Source organism: Hesperophylax consimilis, chromosome 26 (genome assembly GCF_061612785.1).
Source record: "Hesperophylax consimilis isolate HC1 chromosome 26, BYU_Hcon_1.0, whole genome shotgun sequence".
Lineage (NCBI taxonomy): Eukaryota > Metazoa > Arthropoda > Insecta > Trichoptera > Limnephilidae > Hesperophylax > Hesperophylax consimilis.
The window spans coordinates 11,080,961-11,104,404 of record NC_142861.1 but is presented as its reverse complement, the minus strand read 5'-3'; the positions used below and the strand labels follow the sequence as shown (position 1 = coordinate 11,104,404).

The 23,444-nt window shown below is 38.8% G+C and overlaps 1 protein-coding gene across 10 annotated transcripts in view; it reads left to right on the top strand.

Annotated features, from left to right (window-relative positions):
- hyd (E3 ubiquitin-protein ligase hyd) overlaps positions 1 to 23,444 on the top strand; it is a 93,886-nt gene that overhangs the window by 1,323 nt on the left and 69,119 nt on the right. For all 10 annotated transcript variants that reach the window (XM_089647375.1, XM_089647368.1, XM_089647366.1 and 7 more), the window contains exons 2-7: positions 5,505 to 5,705; positions 7,418 to 7,578; positions 16,680 to 16,837; positions 17,675 to 17,898; positions 18,846 to 19,021; positions 22,431 to 22,630. In XM_089647375.1, coding sequence (XP_089503501.1) covers positions 5,505 to 5,705; positions 7,418 to 7,578; positions 16,680 to 16,837; positions 17,675 to 17,898; positions 18,846 to 19,021; positions 22,431 to 22,630 — 1,120 coding nt within the window. The remainder of the gene's footprint in view (positions 1 to 5,504; positions 5,706 to 7,417; positions 7,579 to 16,679; positions 16,838 to 17,674; positions 17,899 to 18,845; positions 19,022 to 22,430; positions 22,631 to 23,444) is intronic.

Genomic DNA, 23,444 nt, shown 5'->3' with positions numbered 1-23,444 from the left:
TTAATTAGCATTGTGGATTATTATTTAACATTTCGATTGCAATATAACTTAAATTTTTGAACTTTTAATAATGTTGAAGCTAGTTTATTGTTTGTCGACTTGACATCTAACAAAGATAGAGTAGTTTAAACCTGCACGCTTTTGACTCATCATATCAATAGTACCAACATAACATAAACATTTCTAATGCTGCATAACACCATTGTACTTGAGAGAAATATTATTGTTTTGTTAAATTAACCTCAAAATTACTTAGTCACCTATGAAATAACTCATTTAATTCACGAATTCGCTGGTTCTGTTCATTCATTTTGTCTATATTTTGTTAGATTAAGAGGCTGGTTTGGGTACCGTCGCCCCTGGAACCATTTATTATTGGATAACCAACTCCTCTGCCATTGGTCACCCTGTGTGGTTCGCTACGTTTGTTGATTTCGCAGGGGTGGTTGATCGGGAGAGGATGGTTTGGGGAGACCCTTTGACCTCTCCAACTGGCTTCGACCCATCGCCTTGCGCCACACTCAAAGGAATATATTCATATGTCCGTCACTTCTGAACACACTCATCCCTAGATTCCTACCCAACCCTCATACCTTTTACCTTCCCAGAACCTTCTCTCCTTTCTTTCCTTAAAAATGACCCTCCACACAGCATCCCAAAAGATTTCCCAAATAAGTTCCAGCATTTGTCATTAGTCTTGAAATAGCTATTCCATTAGGCCCTTCTTACAGGGATATGCAAATATTCAACGGTTATGTACGGGTAATTCATGTTGTGTACTTATTTTATTTGTTTATTATAAAACAATAGCTGATTTGTACCCGGCGTTGCTGTGGATCATGCTTAGGAGATAGACTTGTACATTAGCGGACTTTCCTGTAGGCCTTTTCAAGATTTACAATTCTGTTGTACTTTATTTTGATGTTTCTTATAAGGTTTAGCCAGCGTTATAAATGTAAGCGCCCGAAAATATTTTTTTACTACTTGATTACAAACCATCGACTTATAAATATGCATGTTATATAAGCAATCTTCCGAACAGGCCTTCCATTGATATGCTTGGTGTAACTATAAGTGACCAGCTCAGGTACGGGGGCTCCATCGAAGCCAGAGTAAAGTTGGCCTCTCAGAAGCTGGGCGTACTGTACAGGGCCCGCAGATACTTTAATAGTACACAACTGCTAACCCTGTACAAATCGCAAGTGCGCCCTACTGTCGAATTTGGCAGCCATCTCTGGTACGGAGCCCCTAAATACCTGAAAAAAACCTTGACTCTGTGCAGAAACGGGCGGTCCGTTTGATAGATTCCCCAATCTTAACAAACGGATTGCAATCTTTAGAGCACAGGCGTCAGGTAGGTATGCTGTCCTTGTTCTATCGGTACTACAATGGAAGATGCTCTGAGGAACTAGCGTCATTGATCCCTTCGGCACCGGTGCGTAGTCGGGATACATAGACATAGGCCCTGAGGGAAATTATTTTCTTCAGGGCCTCCTTTGTGGAGTTACTATCGTTTAGAGAAAAATCTCTTAACGATAGTGAAAACTCTATCAAAATCCGTTGCGTAGTTTATAAGAACGAAGCGCACAAACAGACAGACTCGATAGCTACTTTATTTTACACTATTTAGAGATTGATATTACGGTTATTCGTTGAAAATAATCATCGGCTTGACATGTTTTGTCGACCTCCTGGGTTTTTCGTAAATAACCGTGGTAGATTACGTTCAATCAGGCTAAAAATTTGTCAGAATACATATTTCAATTAATAGATTCAATTTTCGATCTTGAAATTATTATTTTTTGTGCAATTAACCTCTGAGAACAATGTGATCTAAAATATTTCAATCGAATGTCGGAGAGTTTTAAGTGACACCAAAAGAACTGTATCTTTGTATCCATGCTCCGCAGTAAGCAAGGAGTGAAACCATTTGAAAGCTTGTAATTAATGGTTATTAGTGTCTAAGGATAAAACCACTTTAAGGAGAGCAGATAAGTTTCTTATTTCAGTATTTTTCATTTGTTAACCAAATAAATGTTTTATTTCTTTCAGCTTTGGTTTAAAGACAAACTAACAATAATATTGAGATCGGTGTTCCGTAACCATTGGTGAAGGTAGAATTATTGCATTCATTGAGGCAGGATCTGTTTGATTGATTTTTTAACTATTTCAGAAAAGGTTGTGGAGCACTGATATCTGATAAATATTATGAATCTGTTAAACATGCTCTAGGTTAGGTTTCATTTTAGTAGGTAATATGGTGGTCACATTAAAAGAAGAAACCTTGATATCTTAGACAGATCTCACTTACCAGCAATATAAAACTGCCTCAACAAGGAAAAGGAAGTAAAGGAACACGAAAACAAATACAATGAGAACTAATATGAAAAATCAAATTGTTTGTACTCATGGCGGGGCAGGTACGATCTTGTTACGGTAGAATGGAACTTTTCGCAGGACGGTACGGCAGTAAAGCATGAAGCGAGAAGCAGTGGAAGCGGAAAGCGGGAAGCAAGAAGCAACGGGAAACATGAAGTAAGAAGCACCTACAACCAGTTAACTGGAAGCAATAAACGGGACCCAAGAAGCCGCAGAAACGGAAAGCTTTGAAACAAGGGGAAACGGAAAGGATGTAGCAGAGGGAAGCTGGAAGCCTGTAGCGGAAAGTTTCAAATAACGGGAAGCTGGAAACATCAAGTAAGAAACAGTGGGAAACGACAACCAATAAAAGGAAAACTAAGGCTGAATGCGGGAAGCGGAAGAAACAGAAACCAAAGTTCAATCAATTTCTTTATTCCTGCCTATTCTACATTCCAATATTGCTTAATAGGTTACCATCATGTATACCGGTCGATTAAACTCCAACCTCCTTCCCATCCTTAGAGCATGCGTTCCTAGTCCTGACAAATCGGTGCCCCATGGTGTACTGGTCTCACCGGGACAGTAGAGCTCCTAGCTAGGGTGGTACAATCGTATTGTATTATTATAAAACATTTATATTTTTTCATCAAAACACTGAACTAAAATAATTTCTGATAAAGAAAAAACTATCATTTTATTAGACAAATGTACTATGTATATACATTTTTGTTATCTCGCTTTTTTGTTGTTTCATATAAATATAATTTATACTAAATTAACAAAATTTTCTTAAATTGCGGCCGGAAACTTTGGTTTCATAGAGATGTACATTTTAAGTCTTAAGTGGTCAACTTCTAGATTTGAATATAATGCATGGTATTTTCTCTTTCTAACAACGTTTAGATCATATTTCTCACCTTGACAGTGAGGGTAACACGATTTCTGTGAGCTCTTCCCAAAAGCGAACAAATCAGCCTGAGAGGTTAAAGAGATGCGTTGATGGGTTGATCTTTTTGTCAGACTATAATATGAGGCACTGGAAGACAGTCTTTACTACATTCAATGAATAATCTGCATATATTGTAAATACACACATTCTCCATTGGTTCCGGTTCTTAGCCATTGATTAGTCCTAGATGTGACCGTATCCTTTTCTGATTTTTCTGTTTCAGATTTTCGTTTAGAAATCGCTAATATTGTCTTCAATAATTATGAACTATTATTCATAAGTTTCATAGACATATTTTTCTTGAGCACATTTATCTCCAGTTTTGAATGTGACCTCTCTCGAATGCCCTTCATTTTTCTGAATCTTGTATTGATATGCTTTTCATCTAATTAGTCAATAACCCCCTATTTCTCTTCGCCAAGCAGAGCCTTAGTGTCTCGAGTGTGGAGATAGAGACATTTATGTAGGCTTCATATAATTAATAATTTATTAGGTATTCAATAGAAGACTACTTCTGCAGGAAAAATGAGTTTGTATATATCTTTGCCTCAAGTGTGGAAGACGCTGGGATGGTTACACATGTAGAGCGGATGGACGAGCAATGGGGTTTCAGGAATGTAGTACCCAGAAGTGAATGGCAGCGGTGTTCGTGGACGCCCGAGGAAGACATGGCACGATCGGGTGCATCAAGTGCTCAGGAGCTGCAATTGGGAAGGATTAGTAAGATCCAAGAAGGGGCGGTAAGAAGCAAGGAGAGCCAAGAAGGGGCGAGAAGATAGATGCAAGAAGAGCCAAGGCGAGGCCATAGGGATCGAGGCGATCCAAGAAGGGATGAGAAGATCCAGAGAAGAGAGAAAAGAGAAAAGGAAACTCAAGAAGTTCCACGAAGAGTCAAGAATAAGGAAGACATAAAGATAAAATAGAATCAATCCTTTCTGCCCATCCTAAATTCCAATATTCGCTTATTAGGTTGTCATGTGTATCGGTCGATTAAACTCCCACCTCCTTCGAGTCCTCAGAACATGTGTTACAAGTCCAGCAGGTCTGTACCCACTGGTGTACCAGTCGCACCAGGACAGGAGTGCTCCTGGCTGGGTTGGAAGATTCATATCGTATCGTGTGAATAACATGTATAAATTAAATTTATTTGCACACATCGGGCCACAATCTCACGACCTTGAATTCATAGCCGGGGATCAGTAACTGCACAGCGTCAAATATGGATCCTGTGATAGTCGAACCTAAACATGATGGTGCTTTGTCCCAATTTATCTGACAGATAAATAAGTTTCAGCATAAATTTTATTTTTGATAATAACAACGCATCATTATCCTGTCAGCAGGTTCGCTGTCACAAAATTTTGTGAAGGAACTAAACCTCGTAGTCTCAATTCAGGTGCCAGTGAACGACTGTTCAAGTTAGGGACCCATCTAACAATTGAGCCCTTATGCGGAAAAACATTATCGAAATACCACTGCTTTAGTGCAAATCCATTCCAATTACGTACCTTGTATCCATCTACGATCACACCAAAAATCGTTTTAAAATCTCAACCACAGATGGCAGCACAAGACCTAGAGTGACGGCAGGTAGTGCGCATGCACTCCTTTTCAGTACAACGCTCAAGACAGTTTGAAACTGACGGTTTGAGCGGACAGTGCTTGGAATATTTGTCTTTACTTGATCCTTTTAATAAAATGATCCTGATAAACTTAGCAGTGAAACTGACACCGAATCAGCTGAGTTTTTGGAAACGCAACATTAAGAAATTGCAAATTAATGTTGATTTATGGAAAAATGATCTTACCTTTATTGTACTTAAAACTTATGAAAAAATTGATTAAAATACATAAAACGTGGTGTCTATTAACTGAAAAACCTTGTTACATATAAATTTATTTGACTTTCAATGTCTATGCGCGCACTACCGGCAAATGAAATGTTTAACAGCCAATATCTTGGAACACACGCTATTTCATATAACGCTGTTTTTCCACGTAAAGGCTCAATTAATGAATGTATATTCCTTTGTCAATCAAATGCTGCTTGTGCATGAGAGGTAAATTGCAAATAGCCTAGAGTTTATAAGATTTGCTCTCCTCTTTGCCGTTTCCTTAGGTTTCTTTTAAATAATACTATTGAGTTTATGTTGCATTGAACTATTACTAAGTTGACCTTGTTTCTTCGTTTTAGATTAAAGGAGGTGTCAGACCGGCTGAACCGGTTTGGCCACAGTGGGGTGTCCCCGGCACTGTCAGGGCTGCGTGGAGTGAAGCAGGTGGTAGTGGGGCCCACGCACGTGGCCTGCCTGCTGGAAGATGGCCAGGTGTGCCGCGTGGCCTTCTCCATCATCCCCGACAGGCTCGACCTCACCAAGAATGACACATCCAAGGGGTAAGATACAACTAATATAACCTTTACGTATACAGGGTGTCCCGCAAGCAAGAGGAGTTCATTTACAATCAAAATTACCCCAAATGTAGTGTTCCGATTCTTAACCCTTTTAATGTTATATCTTTAGAACTTTGTTGCCTTGCAGTACACAATTTCATCACTGAGCGTGGAGTTTTTTTTTGACCAATTTTTTGATATTTGGAGACTGCGTTATTTTTGTGAAAAATGAACATGCTGAGCATGGCTGGGAGTCTAATAAGCTCCATGTGGTCCAACAAAAGGTAAAATGCAATTCACAGTGCGATCTAAAGACTACCATACAATGCGTGCGTTATTTTCACAAATGTGCACCAAAATTGGTTGTCAACTTTCAGAGCAATTCTTATCTATAATTTTGTTCGATGCTCTCGCATTATCCGAGGTTCACATAGGAATGTCTTTTTTCAAAAATTAGAGATGTGTTCAACTGCACAGAGTAAAGTTACAAGAAGTCTATAATAACTTACCTCAATAATAATAATAATTAAGGTTGGCATAATACTATTCTGCATATTGTCACGTCTGATGAGCATGGACCCTTGTCAATCACCAGGGCTATGATGGGGCTAAGGCAAGGAGACATAATGTATAAAAGCATTGAAGAACCTTGATCATGTTGTCATGTCTGAAGGTGTTTGGAGAGTCCGCCAGCGGTGAGCAGGACGACAGGTCTCCGCGAAATCCGTATGAGTTCCGGGTAGAGATTCGTGGGAAGGAGTGCGCGAAGCCATCCTCAATTAATCAGTATCCATTGAACGTTTAACGGGACAATGATGCTTCATCTTTGCGTCACCCTGACAGCATGCTTGGTAATCCAGTGTAGTCTCCAAGGCATTACTCTTCAAAACTACTCACAAATAAAACCATTTTTTAATCCAAATAACTGATTTTTTTTTTATTTTTTTATTTTTTTTTTATTGTTTAACTTATAACATTGTTTCATTGTATATAAAATTAGATAATCATAGATTGTATATTTTAATCTCTTCAAACAACAACACTCGAACAAAGAACAGGCCGATCTCACACAGGAGTCAAAACGTTTGTTTTATGTTTGGTTAGTCTACACGGAAAGGTTGTATCCTTCAACATTTCAATCTCACCGAACAACCACACTCGAACTAAGAACCGGCTGATCTCGCGCAGGAGTCAAAACGTCTCTTTTATGTTTTGTAAATTTACACGGAAAGTCTCCGAAGGATCGGTTCATGGAATCCGCGTGATCCGTTTTTATTATTTTCAATCTCCATTTTTGTCCCGCAAAACGCCACGCGCACCGCGGGATCGTCGTCTCCCGTATTGTCCCGATTTACCTACCCGCATTATTTTTGCTCGCCCGTCCAACCGATCGCAGGGCAGCCACCCGAAAAAACTCTCAACAAAACAATAATCAGGCACTACCCTGGCAATCCAAACTTGCACAATTCTTTGACGTTACAATATATACTTTTTCATGATTACTGTTTCACTAAATTATTATGTATATCACATGTTTGTAAAAGCCCATATGAGTGTATAATATAGGCATAGACTCTCAAGGAAGACACTCTATTTTTATTTACCATGGCAGTGTACACGCTAATTCATTTTGGATCGTCGAGCTTCTCACTCTATTTCATCACTCCTGATATTTTCAAAAATTTCAGTCGCTAATCTTTCTTTGTTTGTTTCAGTGGCGGAGGGGGTCCAGGAGGGGGGGGTGGTAGCGGCGGGGGCAACAAGAGCGGCAGTTCCGCAGGGGGGTCGGGGGGCGGAAGCTCCTCGCGCCAACAGCCTCGCACGCGTGCGCGGATTATGCGCACTAACTCCATACGCACCGCCTCCAACTCACAGGGTTAGACATACAACACACACACACACTTCTTAACTTTTAGATGGTATTCAAGAGATGAATGGACACAACATTACTTTATGGTTGGATGAGAGATTGAATTATTATGAATATATGAATGGATACAGTTATTCTTAACTGTCTCATTTCTTAACCTTTCGATAACTTGCCCATATAGTACACACGAAAAACATGTGCATCTATATATATATATATGTGCATGGAAATTTTAAGGAGAAGAAAACATTTCGGCTCGGGTATATATGCAAAATAGGTCGAAGACTAAAAATTGGTGGAAGAAGGCGCACTTATCTGGGAAGTTGAGTCCCATTTTGTGGTAACAGCAAACATGCAATGGCAGCCCTGGTGAACTTTATTAAAGCGACTTGACTATTGTCGAAAGAATGTAGTTGGCTGTTAGAATTCCAATACTTTGAAAAAATTTGAATCATTTAGTTTACTCAATTTGCAGTCTCATTTTGACATTAAAATGTGCAAATATGAACTTTAAAAAAAAAATTTTTTTTTTTTTCAACCTGATGTGCGTCTTATTTTGTATGAACTGTGATGTGTGTCTTATTTTGTATGTTTAGTTTTATAAGGTTTCGATGTAGAAAAAATAACATTTAGTTGAAATGCTTTTTATCTTTTCTCTTCTAGAAGCTTGTATTATTTGTTAGTTTTCGCTAATTTTCATCCTTTGAGTGTATGTTTAATAACTTCTCTCTTCTTTTCTCTAGGTTTTTTTTTTTAATATCTTATTTTTGTTTTCTATCCCTTTTTATATTATGTAATTTTATATGTCTTCAGTTTTCATGACATATATTATAGCAATAGTTTGATGTGGCGTTGGCACTAAGAAAATGGCTGACAGTTTTATCAGAACACTAGACCCACTCTATCCTCCTTTGATATGTTAATGTGTTCCTCAAAGTATGCAGGTGTTACTAACATCTGTAAATCTTTAAAGAATCTCAGTAAATCCGGTTAATAATGGTATAGACATTCTTAAATTCACACAAAACCAAACCACTCATCAAAATTTAAATTGTTACATATTCTTCAAAAATATTGTATTGTTTTATTGGCGATTAAACTAAGAAATTTCAATTTGCAGTCGAACCTCCGATTAATGAATCAAATTTTTCTTCTAAATTTCTCACTCACTAATCAGAATAATCATGACTTCTTAAAAATTAGGTTACTGATTAAAGCAATTTCTCTGACTTTTAACCTCATAAAATAACTTAAGCATAAAGCAACTTTTGTGAAGAAATTATTAAAAATAAATTTTACTTGGTATTCTCTCGTCACATTGTAACATACACGTTAGCTGGGAGAGTTAATTCATAAATAATAAATTTAAACGGGACAGATGGGAACGCTAGTACGTTAACAGACCCCTCGGACAAGTCTACGTGCTATTGGTTTCAAGACAGCCAGAAAGCCAAAGCCTTGTGAAGTAGTATACTTTATAAGAATTACAATAAAGCTAGTCTCACGCATACGCTATACTCTCGTAATATATGAGGGCTTGGCATATTTTACCGTACTGCTCGCCATACAATCCTAATGGGGAGTGTAGTCACAATATTTGTCTGCAAACTTTTCTTTTATTTTTTATATACATAAGGTGAATTGTAATCAAAAAGTGACACAAATATGGGAATAGCAATGGTGAACAGAGTACCATGGCTATTTTTTTTGTTTTCTTTAATAAGAATCAATTTCCAGGAGTAGAAAGTTGACCCAACTATATCCATCGCCCTTTAACATATGTTCCCTCATTCCCCCACCCAACCTATTACCCAATTACCTGTTCCCATTCTGACAGTGTTGAGTGTTGGAATACATACCTGAGTGGCCTTGTAACAATTGTACCGGTCCAGTCTATTACAGAAACTTGTGGACTGATCACCCACAGTGATCCCTCAGTGCTATAATATGGATCCTCACAAAATCATGCAGTGTAAAAATGAAGATAAGTTAGATTCCTTCTCAATTTCCACTGTTCATCACACTATACTGTAGTTGTGTTACTTTTGATTACAGTCTACCCTATGTATAAAAAATATAAGAAAGTTTTGCGAACAAATATTGCGACTACAGTGAGAGTAGCATGACTGGCTGGCTAGTATAGGTATAGTCGGGGTTAGCTTGCTAGGAAATGAGGGATTCATTATGACGAGGTTTGGACGTGATGTAAATGCCCCACTACATTCTGGTATATTGTCTGCCCAAAAACTAGGTGACACGACGAAAAATCGTAATGTTTTCACAAATGCGCGGGACTTTGCTGAGCATCTTTCCAGATTTGCCGCCTCAGGTGAATGACAGTTTTGTAGATGTAAAGCGCATTTGCCCAACGCGTACTACGAGCAGGCGCTCCTTCCTTCTCCCCTCATTCTCTCCTGGTGGTGGGGCCACGGCCACGCATTGTTATTTTATTATATTCTATCACTACTTGTTTACCACAGTCTGCATTTTAAGCAAACCACCCACGACAATTAATTATTTAAAAATAAATGGTCAACTTTATATACGGTGTCCAGAAACTCTCAGCGCTAACGGAAGACTGGTGAATCTACATCACTTCACATCAAGAACACAAAATATATTTTTTTTCAATCTGAGTATTTTGATATATATAATATGTGACTTTGACTTTGAGTGAACTAGAGTGGTAAGATTGAAAAATATGACACCGTTGATGTTGTAGCTGAAAATAAAATTTTTTTTTTTCAGAGTGTCAAGTTTTTGTATGAAGACTTTCAGGATTCTTTCCCCAAAACTGAAAAATCTTGATACGAAAGATTGAAATTTTGAATAAAAATGTATGTATTTTCAACTACGACAACATCATTAACTTTTTGCACTCCTAATTTTTTTTTTAATTACCTACTACCAACTCCTTAATTAATTTACAAAAAAGTGGCCTCAATAAAAAGTTAAACAAAAATTTTTAAAATATGTAATTTTTATTACTCTTTCTTTACATAGAGTACAAAAAACATAGAAATATATAAAATTAACAACTTAATATGCCCTTATTCACTTAAACTTTTTCAGTGCTTTCTCGGCCACGAAATATTTGTTACTAAAAACAGTAAAAACAAATGTAAATACACAAACAGAACAAAATATTATGTGATAACAAGTGAATAGGTATAAGAATCCTTTGTTATGTGTTGGGAGAAATCCCTCAGCGCTTCCTATTGTTACGCAGGTAGACAGGCAAGTACCTACCTACTTACATGCGTCGCAACCAAATAACTGCGCAGTGCATTTACAAGGTTAAAAATAATATGATTTTAAAAATTATCTAAAAGGCGAAACTTGACGAGATATATGTATTTTGCGTATTCGGAATATTCAGAATGAGATATAAAGTGTTTAAAAGAAAAAAAAATACATTTGATAATTTAAATTATTTTTCGAAATTGCGTTACTATAATGTCGAGTATGACTCGACATAGGAGTTGGTGTAAGAAATATAATGTCGAGCCACACTCGACAAAGGAGTGGTAAGGGTTAATGTTGTATTTTTCAATCTTAACAGTCTCGCTCACTGAAAAGTCACAGACTGCCACTGTTATGTATATATATATCGTCACTCTAGTTCATTTTTGTCCAACAGACCATTTTTGGCCAAATTGAGTTAAGTATGCAGTTGTTCTCAGAAAGCATTTATTTATACGATACAAGTGAAAAAAAAAAATTTTAATGTGTTTTCAAGACGCAGTTTGTCAAGTCCACCAAAATTAAACAACATTCCAAGCGTGTTTATCCAACAACAATTTCATTGTATATGCGTTTTTCGTAAAAAAAAAACTTTGAAGTGCTATTTCTCCCGATTTACATTTTGGTCTGTTGGACAAAAACGAACTAGAGCGATGATATATATTTATATTTTTTTTTGGCAACTAAAGGATGAAAAACACCCCCCAGTTTCTGATTTTTTCAAATTTGAGCTGATAAATTTCAACTCAATTTACTCGTAAACAAAAGCTAAGTAAAATCCAAAAAGTTATACCACAAAATCGACTCCAAATGTAACGTAGATTCATCAGTCTCCCGCTTGTACTACAGGTTTTCGAACACCATGTAGAGGTTCAACTACCTCAAGGGACGCTGAGAAATATATATTAGTAATCTACAAATTATATATTTATTGTATCAGAAAAGCTTTTTCATAGAAACCAGTACTGTATAAAACTACAAATTTATTGAAATATCTGCCGTCTACCGATTTACCAGCAAAGTATCAAGCAGTGTTTCTCCAATACATAATATTGGGTTTTTTTTATTTAAATAAGACTAGAATCACTCGAAATGATTGCTTTTTTGATATATCGTCACCTAAACAAATACAATTTCACTGGAATAACTTTTGTAGATTATTCCCATCAATGTAATAATACATATATCATATGAATCCTATAATTTCTATACCCGCTATATCCGATTTTTTGACAAAATGATCTGAGTATGACATCTTGTTCACATTTTTGCGAGCAACAAGAGGAGCCTAAAATTGAGTTTCAAAACCCTCCTTATCATGACCATAAACCATGTTAAAACTGCGAGTGAGAAACCAAATCCGCTATATCATACAGAAAGTCACTATCAAAACCCGCTATATCGGATTCAACGAATCACAAGCAGTTATTTTGCCAAAATACAATATGGCCGCCGCTCTGACGCCACGCTCGTATGTCAAAATGATCTACGCGTGAGTTTCTAAACCCGCCATGTCGCCTCAGTTGACTTTCAAAATCACGAAGTGAGTATCAAAATCCGCTATATCCATTTTATTTATCGAAATTACTTAATTATTGCTAGACATATATAGAAAAATAAATGCTTTTCGAAATTTTATTACTCCAATTCATTATATAAAAATTTTTAATGCATTTACTTATGTACGCTAGAGATGTGACAGTTTTTTGCGGTTTTCTCCGAATCAATGAAAGTTGATATAGCGGGTATAGAAATTAAACGACTCATATCATCTTTAATAAAATGCAATTTTGTTTGCGAATTTCTCCAACCCTATTTTATGTTAAATGTTTTTGATATTGTTATTTGACTGGCATACGTAACATTTTCCTGGAGAAGTTCACTATGCAAATAAAAGAGTACTGTAAACGAACATGTAAGAATGTTCACAATATTTAAATACATAACTTTAAACAATTTTTATGACGAGTTATTTTATAAATTTTGCTCACTTTTACGCTGTTTGCCCGGCTGTAACATTCCTCTAATCCTGCATGGACAATTTTTTTCCTGATGTATCTGTTATTCTAAGTTAGTATTTTCTTTTGCATTATTTTGGAAAGTTTATAATTATTTTTATGTTTTGTTGTAAATACAGGTTTTCCAATAAGAGGTGTTATTTTGATATTCAATCGTAAAAGATCAATGGTTTCATTGCTTGTGTGGTACGTAGCGCCGTCTTGTTGAAAGTAAACGTTGTCCAGATCAATACTATCCAATTCCGGCCATAAAAAATCATTAATCGTCTCTCGATAGCGCAATCCATTCACCGTAACTGTTGCTCCAGCCTCATTTTCGAAAAAGTAAGGTCCAATGACTCCGCCGGACCATAAACCGCACCAAACAGTCACACGTTTAGGATAGAGAGGCTTTTCAACAATAACTCTTGGGTTTTCCGAGCCCCAGATGCTACAATTTTGCTTGTTGACGAAGCCACCGAGGAGAAATGGGCCTCATCACTCAAGATGATTTGCATTTGATTCACCCAAGTGAATTTTAGTAATTTTAATGCGTTGTTGAAGCGTTTATCGTTCCATTTTTATTAATGGCATAGTTTCTACTTGTCAAATGTCAAGAAATGACAGCTTCAAAAGTAACATCTACCGAAATAGCGGGCTATTCAAAATAACACCTCTTATTGGAAAACCCTGTACATTGTATGTAATGTATGTATTTATATTATTATTTTATCTTTGGGATGAAGAATGCTGTGGTGTATGCATAGACATCCAAATTGATAGATTTGCCTAACACAAAATCTGGGTATCATTTCGACGAGCAGGAGGCAAACCACGTGACCATAATCGTGTTTTGGCACCAGGAGTGTTCGAGAACGCTTTGAATAAGCTGCGACGACCGCCAAAGAGCGCACATTGAAACAACCAGAACCTGCGCAGATAATTAAATTTTGCAATGGTTTGTAGCACAGTCCATTTTCTGCGCAGGATCTGAATGTTCATTTTTAACCGAACCACCAGCATAGAGACGCTCAAATTGAGTGAGGTGGGTAAATTATAACACCTTTGTGTCGTAACTAAATAGTGTAAAACATTATAAAATTTTGGAACAAGCCCGAACTTTTGTTTACCTGATTTGGGATTTGTAATTGAGTTCTTTATGCATCTAGCAATTTGGCGCCATTAAAAAGAGGATTAGTAATTCGCAAGCAGTTTTTATTCTTGACGACTAAATAGTAATATCTCGATGCGAGTTGCCTGTATACCAATGATACTCAACCTTTTTCTTCTGCTGGCCACATTCATATGTTTGTAAAGCTACGCGGGCCGCAACACTATACTGGTCAGTGTTACCAACGGATCTTGGCCTAATGTCGCCGTTTTTCAATTTCAGTTGCAGTAATTCTAATAAATTCTGCCCACATATTCCCCAAAAATATACTACGTGAGCTTGATTCCCCCTTTTATTATTCGAAATCCATGGGGGGGGGTTGTTAGAGAATTTCTGTAAAACATAATTCCCCACAAAAAAATTCTAAATGAGTGCTCCCAACAAAATATTTTAAATAAATCCATGGGGGGGGAGGTTCCGCACAGCCAAAAACATCATATGTGATTATTTTTCGAAATCCATGGGGGGGGGGGGTAGTTACGGATTTTTCATTGGCAACACTAATACTGGTGACAAAAAATATCATGAAACCCACCACCCCCGTTTTTTTGGCAACACTGTGAATATGACGCATTTAACTTTGAAGCTGTCAAAAATGTATGTGTTGCCACGAGCAAAATTATTTAACATATCTTTGTTTTTGAAGATAGATCTAGCGTGTGCAATAGCAACACTCTTATACCAGATCTGATGTTGACACGACAACGACTATCCTCTTCGGTTTCAATGTCTGTACGTCAAAATCCTAATTAATCTCAAATGAACGTGATATAGAATGCCAGATTTTGTAAACCATGTTCCTGATATTAAATGTATTGAGGGCCGCACAAACTAGCTTGGTGGGCCGCAGGTTGAGTATGACTGCTGTATACTGTCAGATTCATTTAAAGGAAGACGGTCACGCCGCTTCCACGTTCCGCGTAACTTTGTTTGCTCCCCTTCCCTGAAGGGCTGGTCTATCAATTTTGATGTTTATGGGTGTATGGTAGTTTACCAATTCGACAATTTGTTTTATACATACATAATATTATTGATATATGACAGTGAGGCATGCCACTGGTAGAGAAAGGTCGAAAGTAGACTGAACAAGGTAGAAAAGAGATCTCTGGGGCAAAACCGAAGTTCCGAAAGGAGCCCAAGTATTATGAATAAACTTATAAAGGAACGCTTCGTTGGTTTGATATACTGAACTGACTGAAAGGAGCCTTGGTTGAATGTATGATACGCAAGTGGATGGAAGAAAAAAGTCAGGGATGCCCCAGGAAGACATGGGTCAATCAAGGGATGTGTTTTAGACCAGAGTTATGTGGCGTTACATCCTATGTACTTAACCCTGTGGAGAAATAGTGTGATGATTTTTTGTACACTGAATATAAGAACTTTTTATTCTGGTGGCATGAGGGTTGCGAATATCACATTATGTATAATCTTTGTATGTATTATGTAAATAAATAGTCTCCCTTGTTGTTCGCATTGCTTATTATGTAGTTAATTTCTAAATTCTCCTCAATGCTTCAGTCAATCTTCTTTTTCCTTTTCACTGACTATTTCATTATTTCAATCATCTCTGCTTCTACCCCTCCATTTCCACTAATTTAAACAGTATTACATCCAGCCAGTGGCGTCCACTTCGCAGAGGCTGTACAACTATGCATGCCACAATAAGTTTGCGTTCATTTCTTCATTCAAATTTATGTACCTTAGTTTTTTGGGGCTTGCACAGCATTACACCCTCTATTTGACTGCATACTGACCTTATAACTCCATTTTGAAAATTATATAACTTGGACCAGATTATTTCATCCTCAAGTTTTTTTGCAAAACCTTTACATTTGTAACCATTTTACGCAATTATAATTTTTTTTAATTTTTGAATTTAGATGTTTTGGCCTAATCTCAGCTTTTGTATTAAACATCACTGCCTCATCTGTGAAAGATGAGTTGAACCTTGCAAATGACCAGTATTTAAAGTATCTATTGTTTTGTATTTTTATAAGTTCAGTACTCTCTCAGTAATCCGTCACTCCATGATCCGATAAACTGCTGTTATTTTTACTAATTGAATGTACAAAATCAAGCTCTATAATTTGCCAGTATTCGTGTGTCAAACTCAGTAGTCCGCCGCGTGCCTAGACTGACGCGTCAAGCTTTGTTCACTGATGGGTTAGGTTATTTCACTGTTACGCACTCAGTTACGACACTTATCGCCGTGTAGCTTGCTCTAGCTGACCACTTTACCAGCCACCACGGTTCATAATTATCATTGTTGTATCAGGTCATTTCGGTTAGTCCCCTGTATTCTAGCAACTGTCGCATTTTGTTTATGTTCGTTTGGTTGTTTGAATGAGTTTACAAAATGGAGTTTAGCGTAAACATGACACTTTACCTTTTAACCAAAAATGGAAATTTTACGAAAGATCCAAAGCGGTGTTTGTTTGTTTTTAACAAATACCCTTTTGAGCATATTTTGTATGTATACACTTTAATCCGCCGCTTTTACTAATTGGATAGTTGCCTGGTTTTTGGGGTTACCGATTAGTGAGAGAGTTCCTGTACATACGTATAATTATTTCAGTTGTACGCAGGCTGAAGGAGACTTTAGACACAGATAACAGATTTAGAGTTAAATTAAGTTTTAAATATGAAATGTGACATGTGCAAATGGAGCTAACATTGTTGTTTGCGTCAATTTGAAGCGAGCTCGAGCAGTCGCGCCGCCGGCGTGATCATCGGCGCGTCAGGCTCCAGCCGTGTGGTGTCCGTGCCGGCACAGTACGTGCCCGAAGACCTCATCACGCAGGCGCAGGTGGTACTGCAGGGCAAGAGTAGGAGCCTTATCATCCGGGAGCTGCAGGTTTGTACATTCACTGCACTGTATACACATCTAGTTTTCCAATCTCAATAATCTAGTCTTACATTTTCATGTTAGGTGTAACGTTATTGATCAAAGCCAGAGTTATGTTAACCTCCCGGAAGTTAGGCGTTTTCTAGAGTCCACAGATGCTGGCACTGTAATCATCATATGTGTGCCTCAGTGCTGAGTTTGCCAGCCATCTCTGACCTGGATTCTCTCGATTCCTTAAAAAGCAATCGTTGATAAATTCATTTATCGTAACGGGTGGAGTGCAATTGAGAAGCTGGATGCAATGACAATTTAAATGCACACAAGCTGTTTTGCTATCATTGCCTTTTTGGTGTCTTCAATCATTTCTATAACTGCTGTGGAGATATGACTTCTTATACAGATGGAGCTTCACGCAAAAGTTTGAACACTAGTTGCCAGCTGATTCTATTTTCGTAATAATTTGTTTTTATGAATTATACCATCTTACCAGAATATGCGTTTATATATTCATAAAAATGGTAAAAGTAGTTTCCCCAGAATAGCTAGTTATATTCAGATAAATGATTTTTTAATAGTATCCTTAGCCTTTTAAATGCCAGTAGGTAGAAGTGTAGCTGTGTAGGCCAAGAATGCGAGTTAACTCGCTCTTGGCACAGAAGCGGTTAAAGATACGCTGGCAATGAAGGGGTTAAGACCCGGATTCAATTCTTAAAAGTTTCCTCCACACAACATCCTCAGAGATGACACTTAGTTTGACACAAAATATAAAAAAGGCAAAAGTAAAAGAATCCTAATCAAAACACCTTTCTGTTTGTACTCGTGTTTTAACGTCATGTATATTTCCAGCGCACCAATCTTGACGTGAATCTCGCCGTCAATAATCTCCTGTCGCGCGATGACGAAGAGGCCGAGGAGGGTGAAGGCGGAGAGGCGGGAGACGGCTACGTGCCCGAGGACCTCATGTCGCTGCTGGACGGGGGCTTCCACTCCACGCCGCCCGACCACTCCGTGATCATTGACGCCGATGCCATGTTCTCCGAGGATATGTTTGGGTATTCTGGAATAAGGAGGTTGGTAGACTTGAACCTGGGCTAACTGCAGTCAACATAAACCACTAGTCTCTATTCGCTTTTGCTACTTCATTCCAAATCAGAATTTTTGCATACATTGCAGTATTATATCTTTTATTAAATTAAATACTTTTAACCCCTCTAGCGTTTGAGGGTCATATATTTTATAAAAGTATTTTTATATTTTTTTATCATGCAGAAATACATTTTTTTTTTGACATTAGAAGTCTCAAATATTTGTACTGGAATCCATTAATAAAATCCTAAAAATAGCCGAAATGAATTATTCCTATTTCGCGACGCTATCGTAACAATCTGTTTAACTTTAAAAATTATATTTTATTATTTGAACAAGATAAAATTGAAGGAACAGTTTTATTACAAATTCCCCAAACAAAACTAACATCTTTTCGAAATATCGAGTTCTCTCAGTTTTTCTCTGATTGGAGTAAAAAATTAAGTAAAAATGTGGTTAGCGCTTTTGACAACATTTTTCACGTTTGATATCAAAATTTTATTACTTAGAAATAGTAACGTTTATTTTAAATGCATACACCGGAAAGATAATTTTAGTTTCTAAAACAATATTTGTTTTTACGGAAAATTAAAAAATGAGATGTATATAGCACATTTGAAATACACAGAAAACATTGCAAACTGAACAAATGTGAAAGTACTGAAGGGTTAACTACTGATTTATTTACCAACCGGTTTCGCTTGGCTCAAACTTCATCTGGGTAAAATAATAATAAATTTAAATAAATTAGTGGTAAAAAACAAAGTGTTTGTTTAATTTAATAATAGTTTTATGTCAAACCAAAAAATGATTGCTTCCTATAAAAAAAAATATGATAGCAAAAATGTTTATTACTTTTGTCCTGTGGGATTTAAAGGTTACAACATAAACAAATCATCTGCCTATATTAACTGATTCCATTCTTCCTCAGGAGTGGAGGTGGAAGTGGATCGAGGGGTGGAGCTGGTAGCAGCACAGCGCAAAGAGAACCGGCACCGACAGACAGAACCGGAGAATCCTTCTCCCGCTGGAGGGATCGCCAGTACTTTGGGCCCCGCCGCTGGTTGGAGTCCACCCTGAGGGGCACCGCTTGGGATAAAGACACAGGTACGACTACACACCAACATAACAACACAACAGCACAACGATGTATAAGGGTGTGTATAAACTGGACAAAATTACTGCGAGCCGAGCTGCGAATTATGGGAAAGGAAAGAAACATTGGCAAGAGGCATTTTGCGCCATTTGCCATTGCTTTCCTTTCCCATCATTTGTGGCTCGGCTCATGGAAATTTTATCATGTTTATACGTAGAATAACACACCGGCCGAGTTTGTTGTTCTGGGGGACTTCAACGTTCATAACGAACCATGGTTGAAGTTCTCAGGCCCAACGGACTCGGCTGGCCGACAGGCGGAATCCTTTGCCATTTGCTACGGATTAGAGCAATTGGTTCAAGAGCCTACAAGGGTTCCTGATGTCCAGACTCACCGCTCCAATCTGTTAGACCTATTCTTAACTACTGTGCCACACGGTTATAAGATTGACGTCACAGCGCCTCTGGGATCATCTGACCACTGCCTAGTGACGACATCAATCCCCGTTAGCCTCAGACCAACCAATGAGAGGCTGAGGAGAAAAGTGTGGCACTATAGGTCAGCAGATTGGTTCGGTATGCGGGCCCATTTCAATGCTTTTCCGTGGTCAGCTGTTTGTTTTCGGACTTCGGACCCTTCAAGATGTGCCCAGGAGATTGGTGAAGTCATCAATTCGGCGATGGATGGCTTCATACAATCGACTACTAAAGAAACTGATGTGGGCTCAAAGCCGTGGTTCAGTCGACAATGCTCCGAAGCAGTTCGACGAAAAAACGCGGCTTACCGAGCCTACAACACATCTCGAACGCCCGAAAGCAGATCAGCATACAACAAATCGGCAAAGGAATGCAAGAGAATCATCAATAGGTCAAAATTCGAACACGACCTGCAGATCAGCAAAAAGCTGGCTGCCTGCCCGCATGGCAGCAGAGCATTCTGGTCGCTTGCGGGCTCAATAGGTCGAAATTTTTGCAAACCCAGTTTGCCACCTCTTACCAGACCTGACGGCTCACTAGCAAACACCGCCACCGAAAAGGCAAACCTTTTAGGGAAAATGTTTGCGGAAAACTCGACCCTCGACGACGGGGGTGCTGTTCCGCCGTCGGTTCCTCACTGCGGCTTCTATATGAAAAAGCTGAGGATCCGGCATCGGGATGTACTCCACGTCATACGGGGGCTCGATGTTAACAAAGCTAGTGGACCTGATGGAATACCTGCCCTGGTATTGCAAAGGTGTGCTGCGGAAATAGTTCCAGTTTTGACAAAGCTCTTCAAAATGTCCCTGAAGTGTGGCACTGTGCCCTCTGGTTGGAAAAAAGCGGTAATTCACCCTATTCCCAAGAAAGGTGACCGCTCCAACCCGGCCAACTACCGCCCCATAGCGATCACATCAGTTCTGTCCAAAGTGATGGAACGTGTGATCAACGACAAACTGCTCACATACCTCGAGAAGAACAAAATTATCAACGACCGTCAATACAGATTCCGGCGGAACCGCTCGTGCGGTGATCTTCTCGCGTATGTGACGCATGTTTGGGGGCGGTGCCTGGAACGTCACGGTGAGACCCAAACGGTCGCACTAGACATATCCAAGGCCTTTGACCGGGTCTGGCACCGAGGACTTGTCAACAAATTGCATTCTTACGGACTTCCCGCATCCCTGTGTACGTGGATTGCTGACTTTTTAAGGGATAGGTCGATTCAGGCGGTTGCTGACGGTTTCACCTCTTCCTCGCACTCCATAAATGCTGGCGATCCCCACAGGGATCGGTTCTGTCTCCAACTTTGTTTTTGTTGCACATCAATGACCTTTTGACATGTGCACCGATTCATTGTTACGCGGATGACAGTACAGTTCATGATAGCTTTTTGTTTGACAAGCCCCCAAAGGGCACACAAACTCCAACGGCTCGGAGGGCTTTGAAGCAGAGAATGGACGGTTATCTCGAGAGTATTTCCTCCTGGGGTAAAAATAATCTCGTCGAATTTAATGTTTCAAAGACCCAATCCTGTCTGATTACGTCTAAAAGGGATCCAAATGATAATCTAGTCTCCTTCAACGGAAGCAATCTTCCGAACAGGCCTTCCATTGATATGCTTGGTGTAACTATAAGTGACCAGCTCAGGTACGGGGGCTCCATCGAAGCTAGAGTAAAGTTGGCCTCTCAGAAGCTGGGCGTACTGTACAGGGCCCGCAGATACTTTAATAGTACACAACTGCTCACCCTGTACAAATCGCAAGTGCGCCCTACTGTCGAATTTGGCAGCCATCTCTGGTCTGGAGCCCCAAAATACCTGAAAAAAACCCTTGACTCTGTGCAGAAACGGGCGGTCCGTTTGATAGATTCCCCAATCTTAACAAACGGACTGCAATCTTTAAAGCACAGGCGTCAGGTAGGTATGCTGTCCTTGTTCTATCGGTATTACAATGGAAGATGCTCTGAAGAACTAGCGTCATTGATCCCTTCGGCACCGGTGCGTAGTCGGGATACACGCCAAACGCGCGCCCAACATTTGTACACAGTTGACACTTGTCACATGAGAACGGGTCGCTTCTACGATTCGTTCTTAAGTTCAACAGCTCGGCTGTGGAACGAACTGCCGGCCTCTGTGTTTCCTCCCTCCTACAACATGGGACTCTTCAAGACCCATGTTCACTCCTTCCTCTCCACAAAAAGACCCTCCACACAGCATCCCCAAAGATGACATAGGCCCTGAGGGAAATTATTTTCTTCAGAGCCTCCTGTGTGGAGTAAATATAAAAAAAAAAAAAAAAAAAAAAACCAACCCAATGACAGACCAACACCAATGCAATGATACACAAATGCAACAGCACAATAACACACCAATACAGTACAATGACACGTCAACACAACAATACAATAACAAACCAATACAAAACACAATAAGACACCAATATAGCAGCACAATAACACATCAATTCAATTTTACAACAAAACACCAACACAATTACATGAAAAACTAATACAATAACACACCGATACAATATCAACACACACATGTTTAAATGGGAATTTAACTGAATTCACCACCTCATGAAAACTATTTAACCGAACTCAAATTATGCATCATAAATGATACGCAATAAAGGTTTTCCTCTTTACTCCTCATTCTCAATGTCGTCAAATTGTCGACAATGTCGGCATGTCTTCCTAAAAATTTCAGTACACATTCGTGGCTCTCCGTTGAAATTGTGTTCCACTCCTTGTTTGAAATTTTTCAATTGATGCATATTAAAGAAAAATATGCGAAAGATTTGCTTACAGGCAATCCATTTCAGGTTAATAATTTGTAGTGTACAGTTATTAATGACAACACTCTGGTCCGTACAGTGGCACAACCCCCCCTACATCCGTTGAAATGGATAATATTTATATATTTGAATGTTGTACATTGCAGCACTGCTGACCGCCGAGAGCAAGAAGAAAGAGGCGGGGTGCGCGGCCAGCCCGCTGTGGACATCCGACGATGTGGAGTATTGGGAGGGGGTCAAGTTCAGCCACATCGCCGCCCTGCACTCGGAGCTGGTGGGCGTGTCCTACTCGGGACACCTGCATCAGTGGAGGTGGCACGACAGTCAGCCCTACCGCCATCCAGAGGTAACCACACGGCTCATATCATAGATACATAATACAGTAGAACCTCGTTAATTCGAAATCCAGCGGACATCAAAAATCAAATTTCGAATTAACGAATTCCCACGTAATTCGAAATTTTATGAAAAAAAAAAAAAAAAAATACGCCGAAAATCGATTTTCTCGGCGCCTCTTCAAATACGGGTGGTATTTTAGTTGTAAATTCGAATTAATACCAATTATTTCTTTATTTTCGCGGTCGATTTCCGTAGCGGCCGGCCCTTTAAATTCAGATATTCGCAATAAATTCGTAAAAATGCTATATATTTACGCGTAAATCGAGATTTTGCTGCCGATTTCGGTCGCGGCCTACCCTTTAAATTGAGATATTCGTAAAAATACAATATATTTCCGCATAAATCGAGATTTCGCCGTAATTTTTCGTCGCGGCCGGCCCTTTATTTCAAATATCTGAATTTGAATTCGTAAAAATATGATATATTTCCGCGTAAAACGAGGATTCGCGGACGTATTCCGTCGCGGCCGGCTTTTCAAATTCAGATATTCGAAATAAATTCATAAAAATGCTATATATTTACGCATAAATCGAGATTTCGCTGCCGATTTCGGTCGCGGCCTTCCCTTTAAATTGAGATATTCGTAAAAATACGATATATTTCCGCGTAAATCGAGAATTCGCGGCCGTATTCCGTCGCGGCCGGCTCTTCAAATTCAGATATTCGAAATAAATTCGTAAAAATATGATATATTTCCGCGTAAATCGAATTTTGTCGGCAGTTTTTCATCGCGGCCGGTCTTTTAAGTTCAGATATTTGAA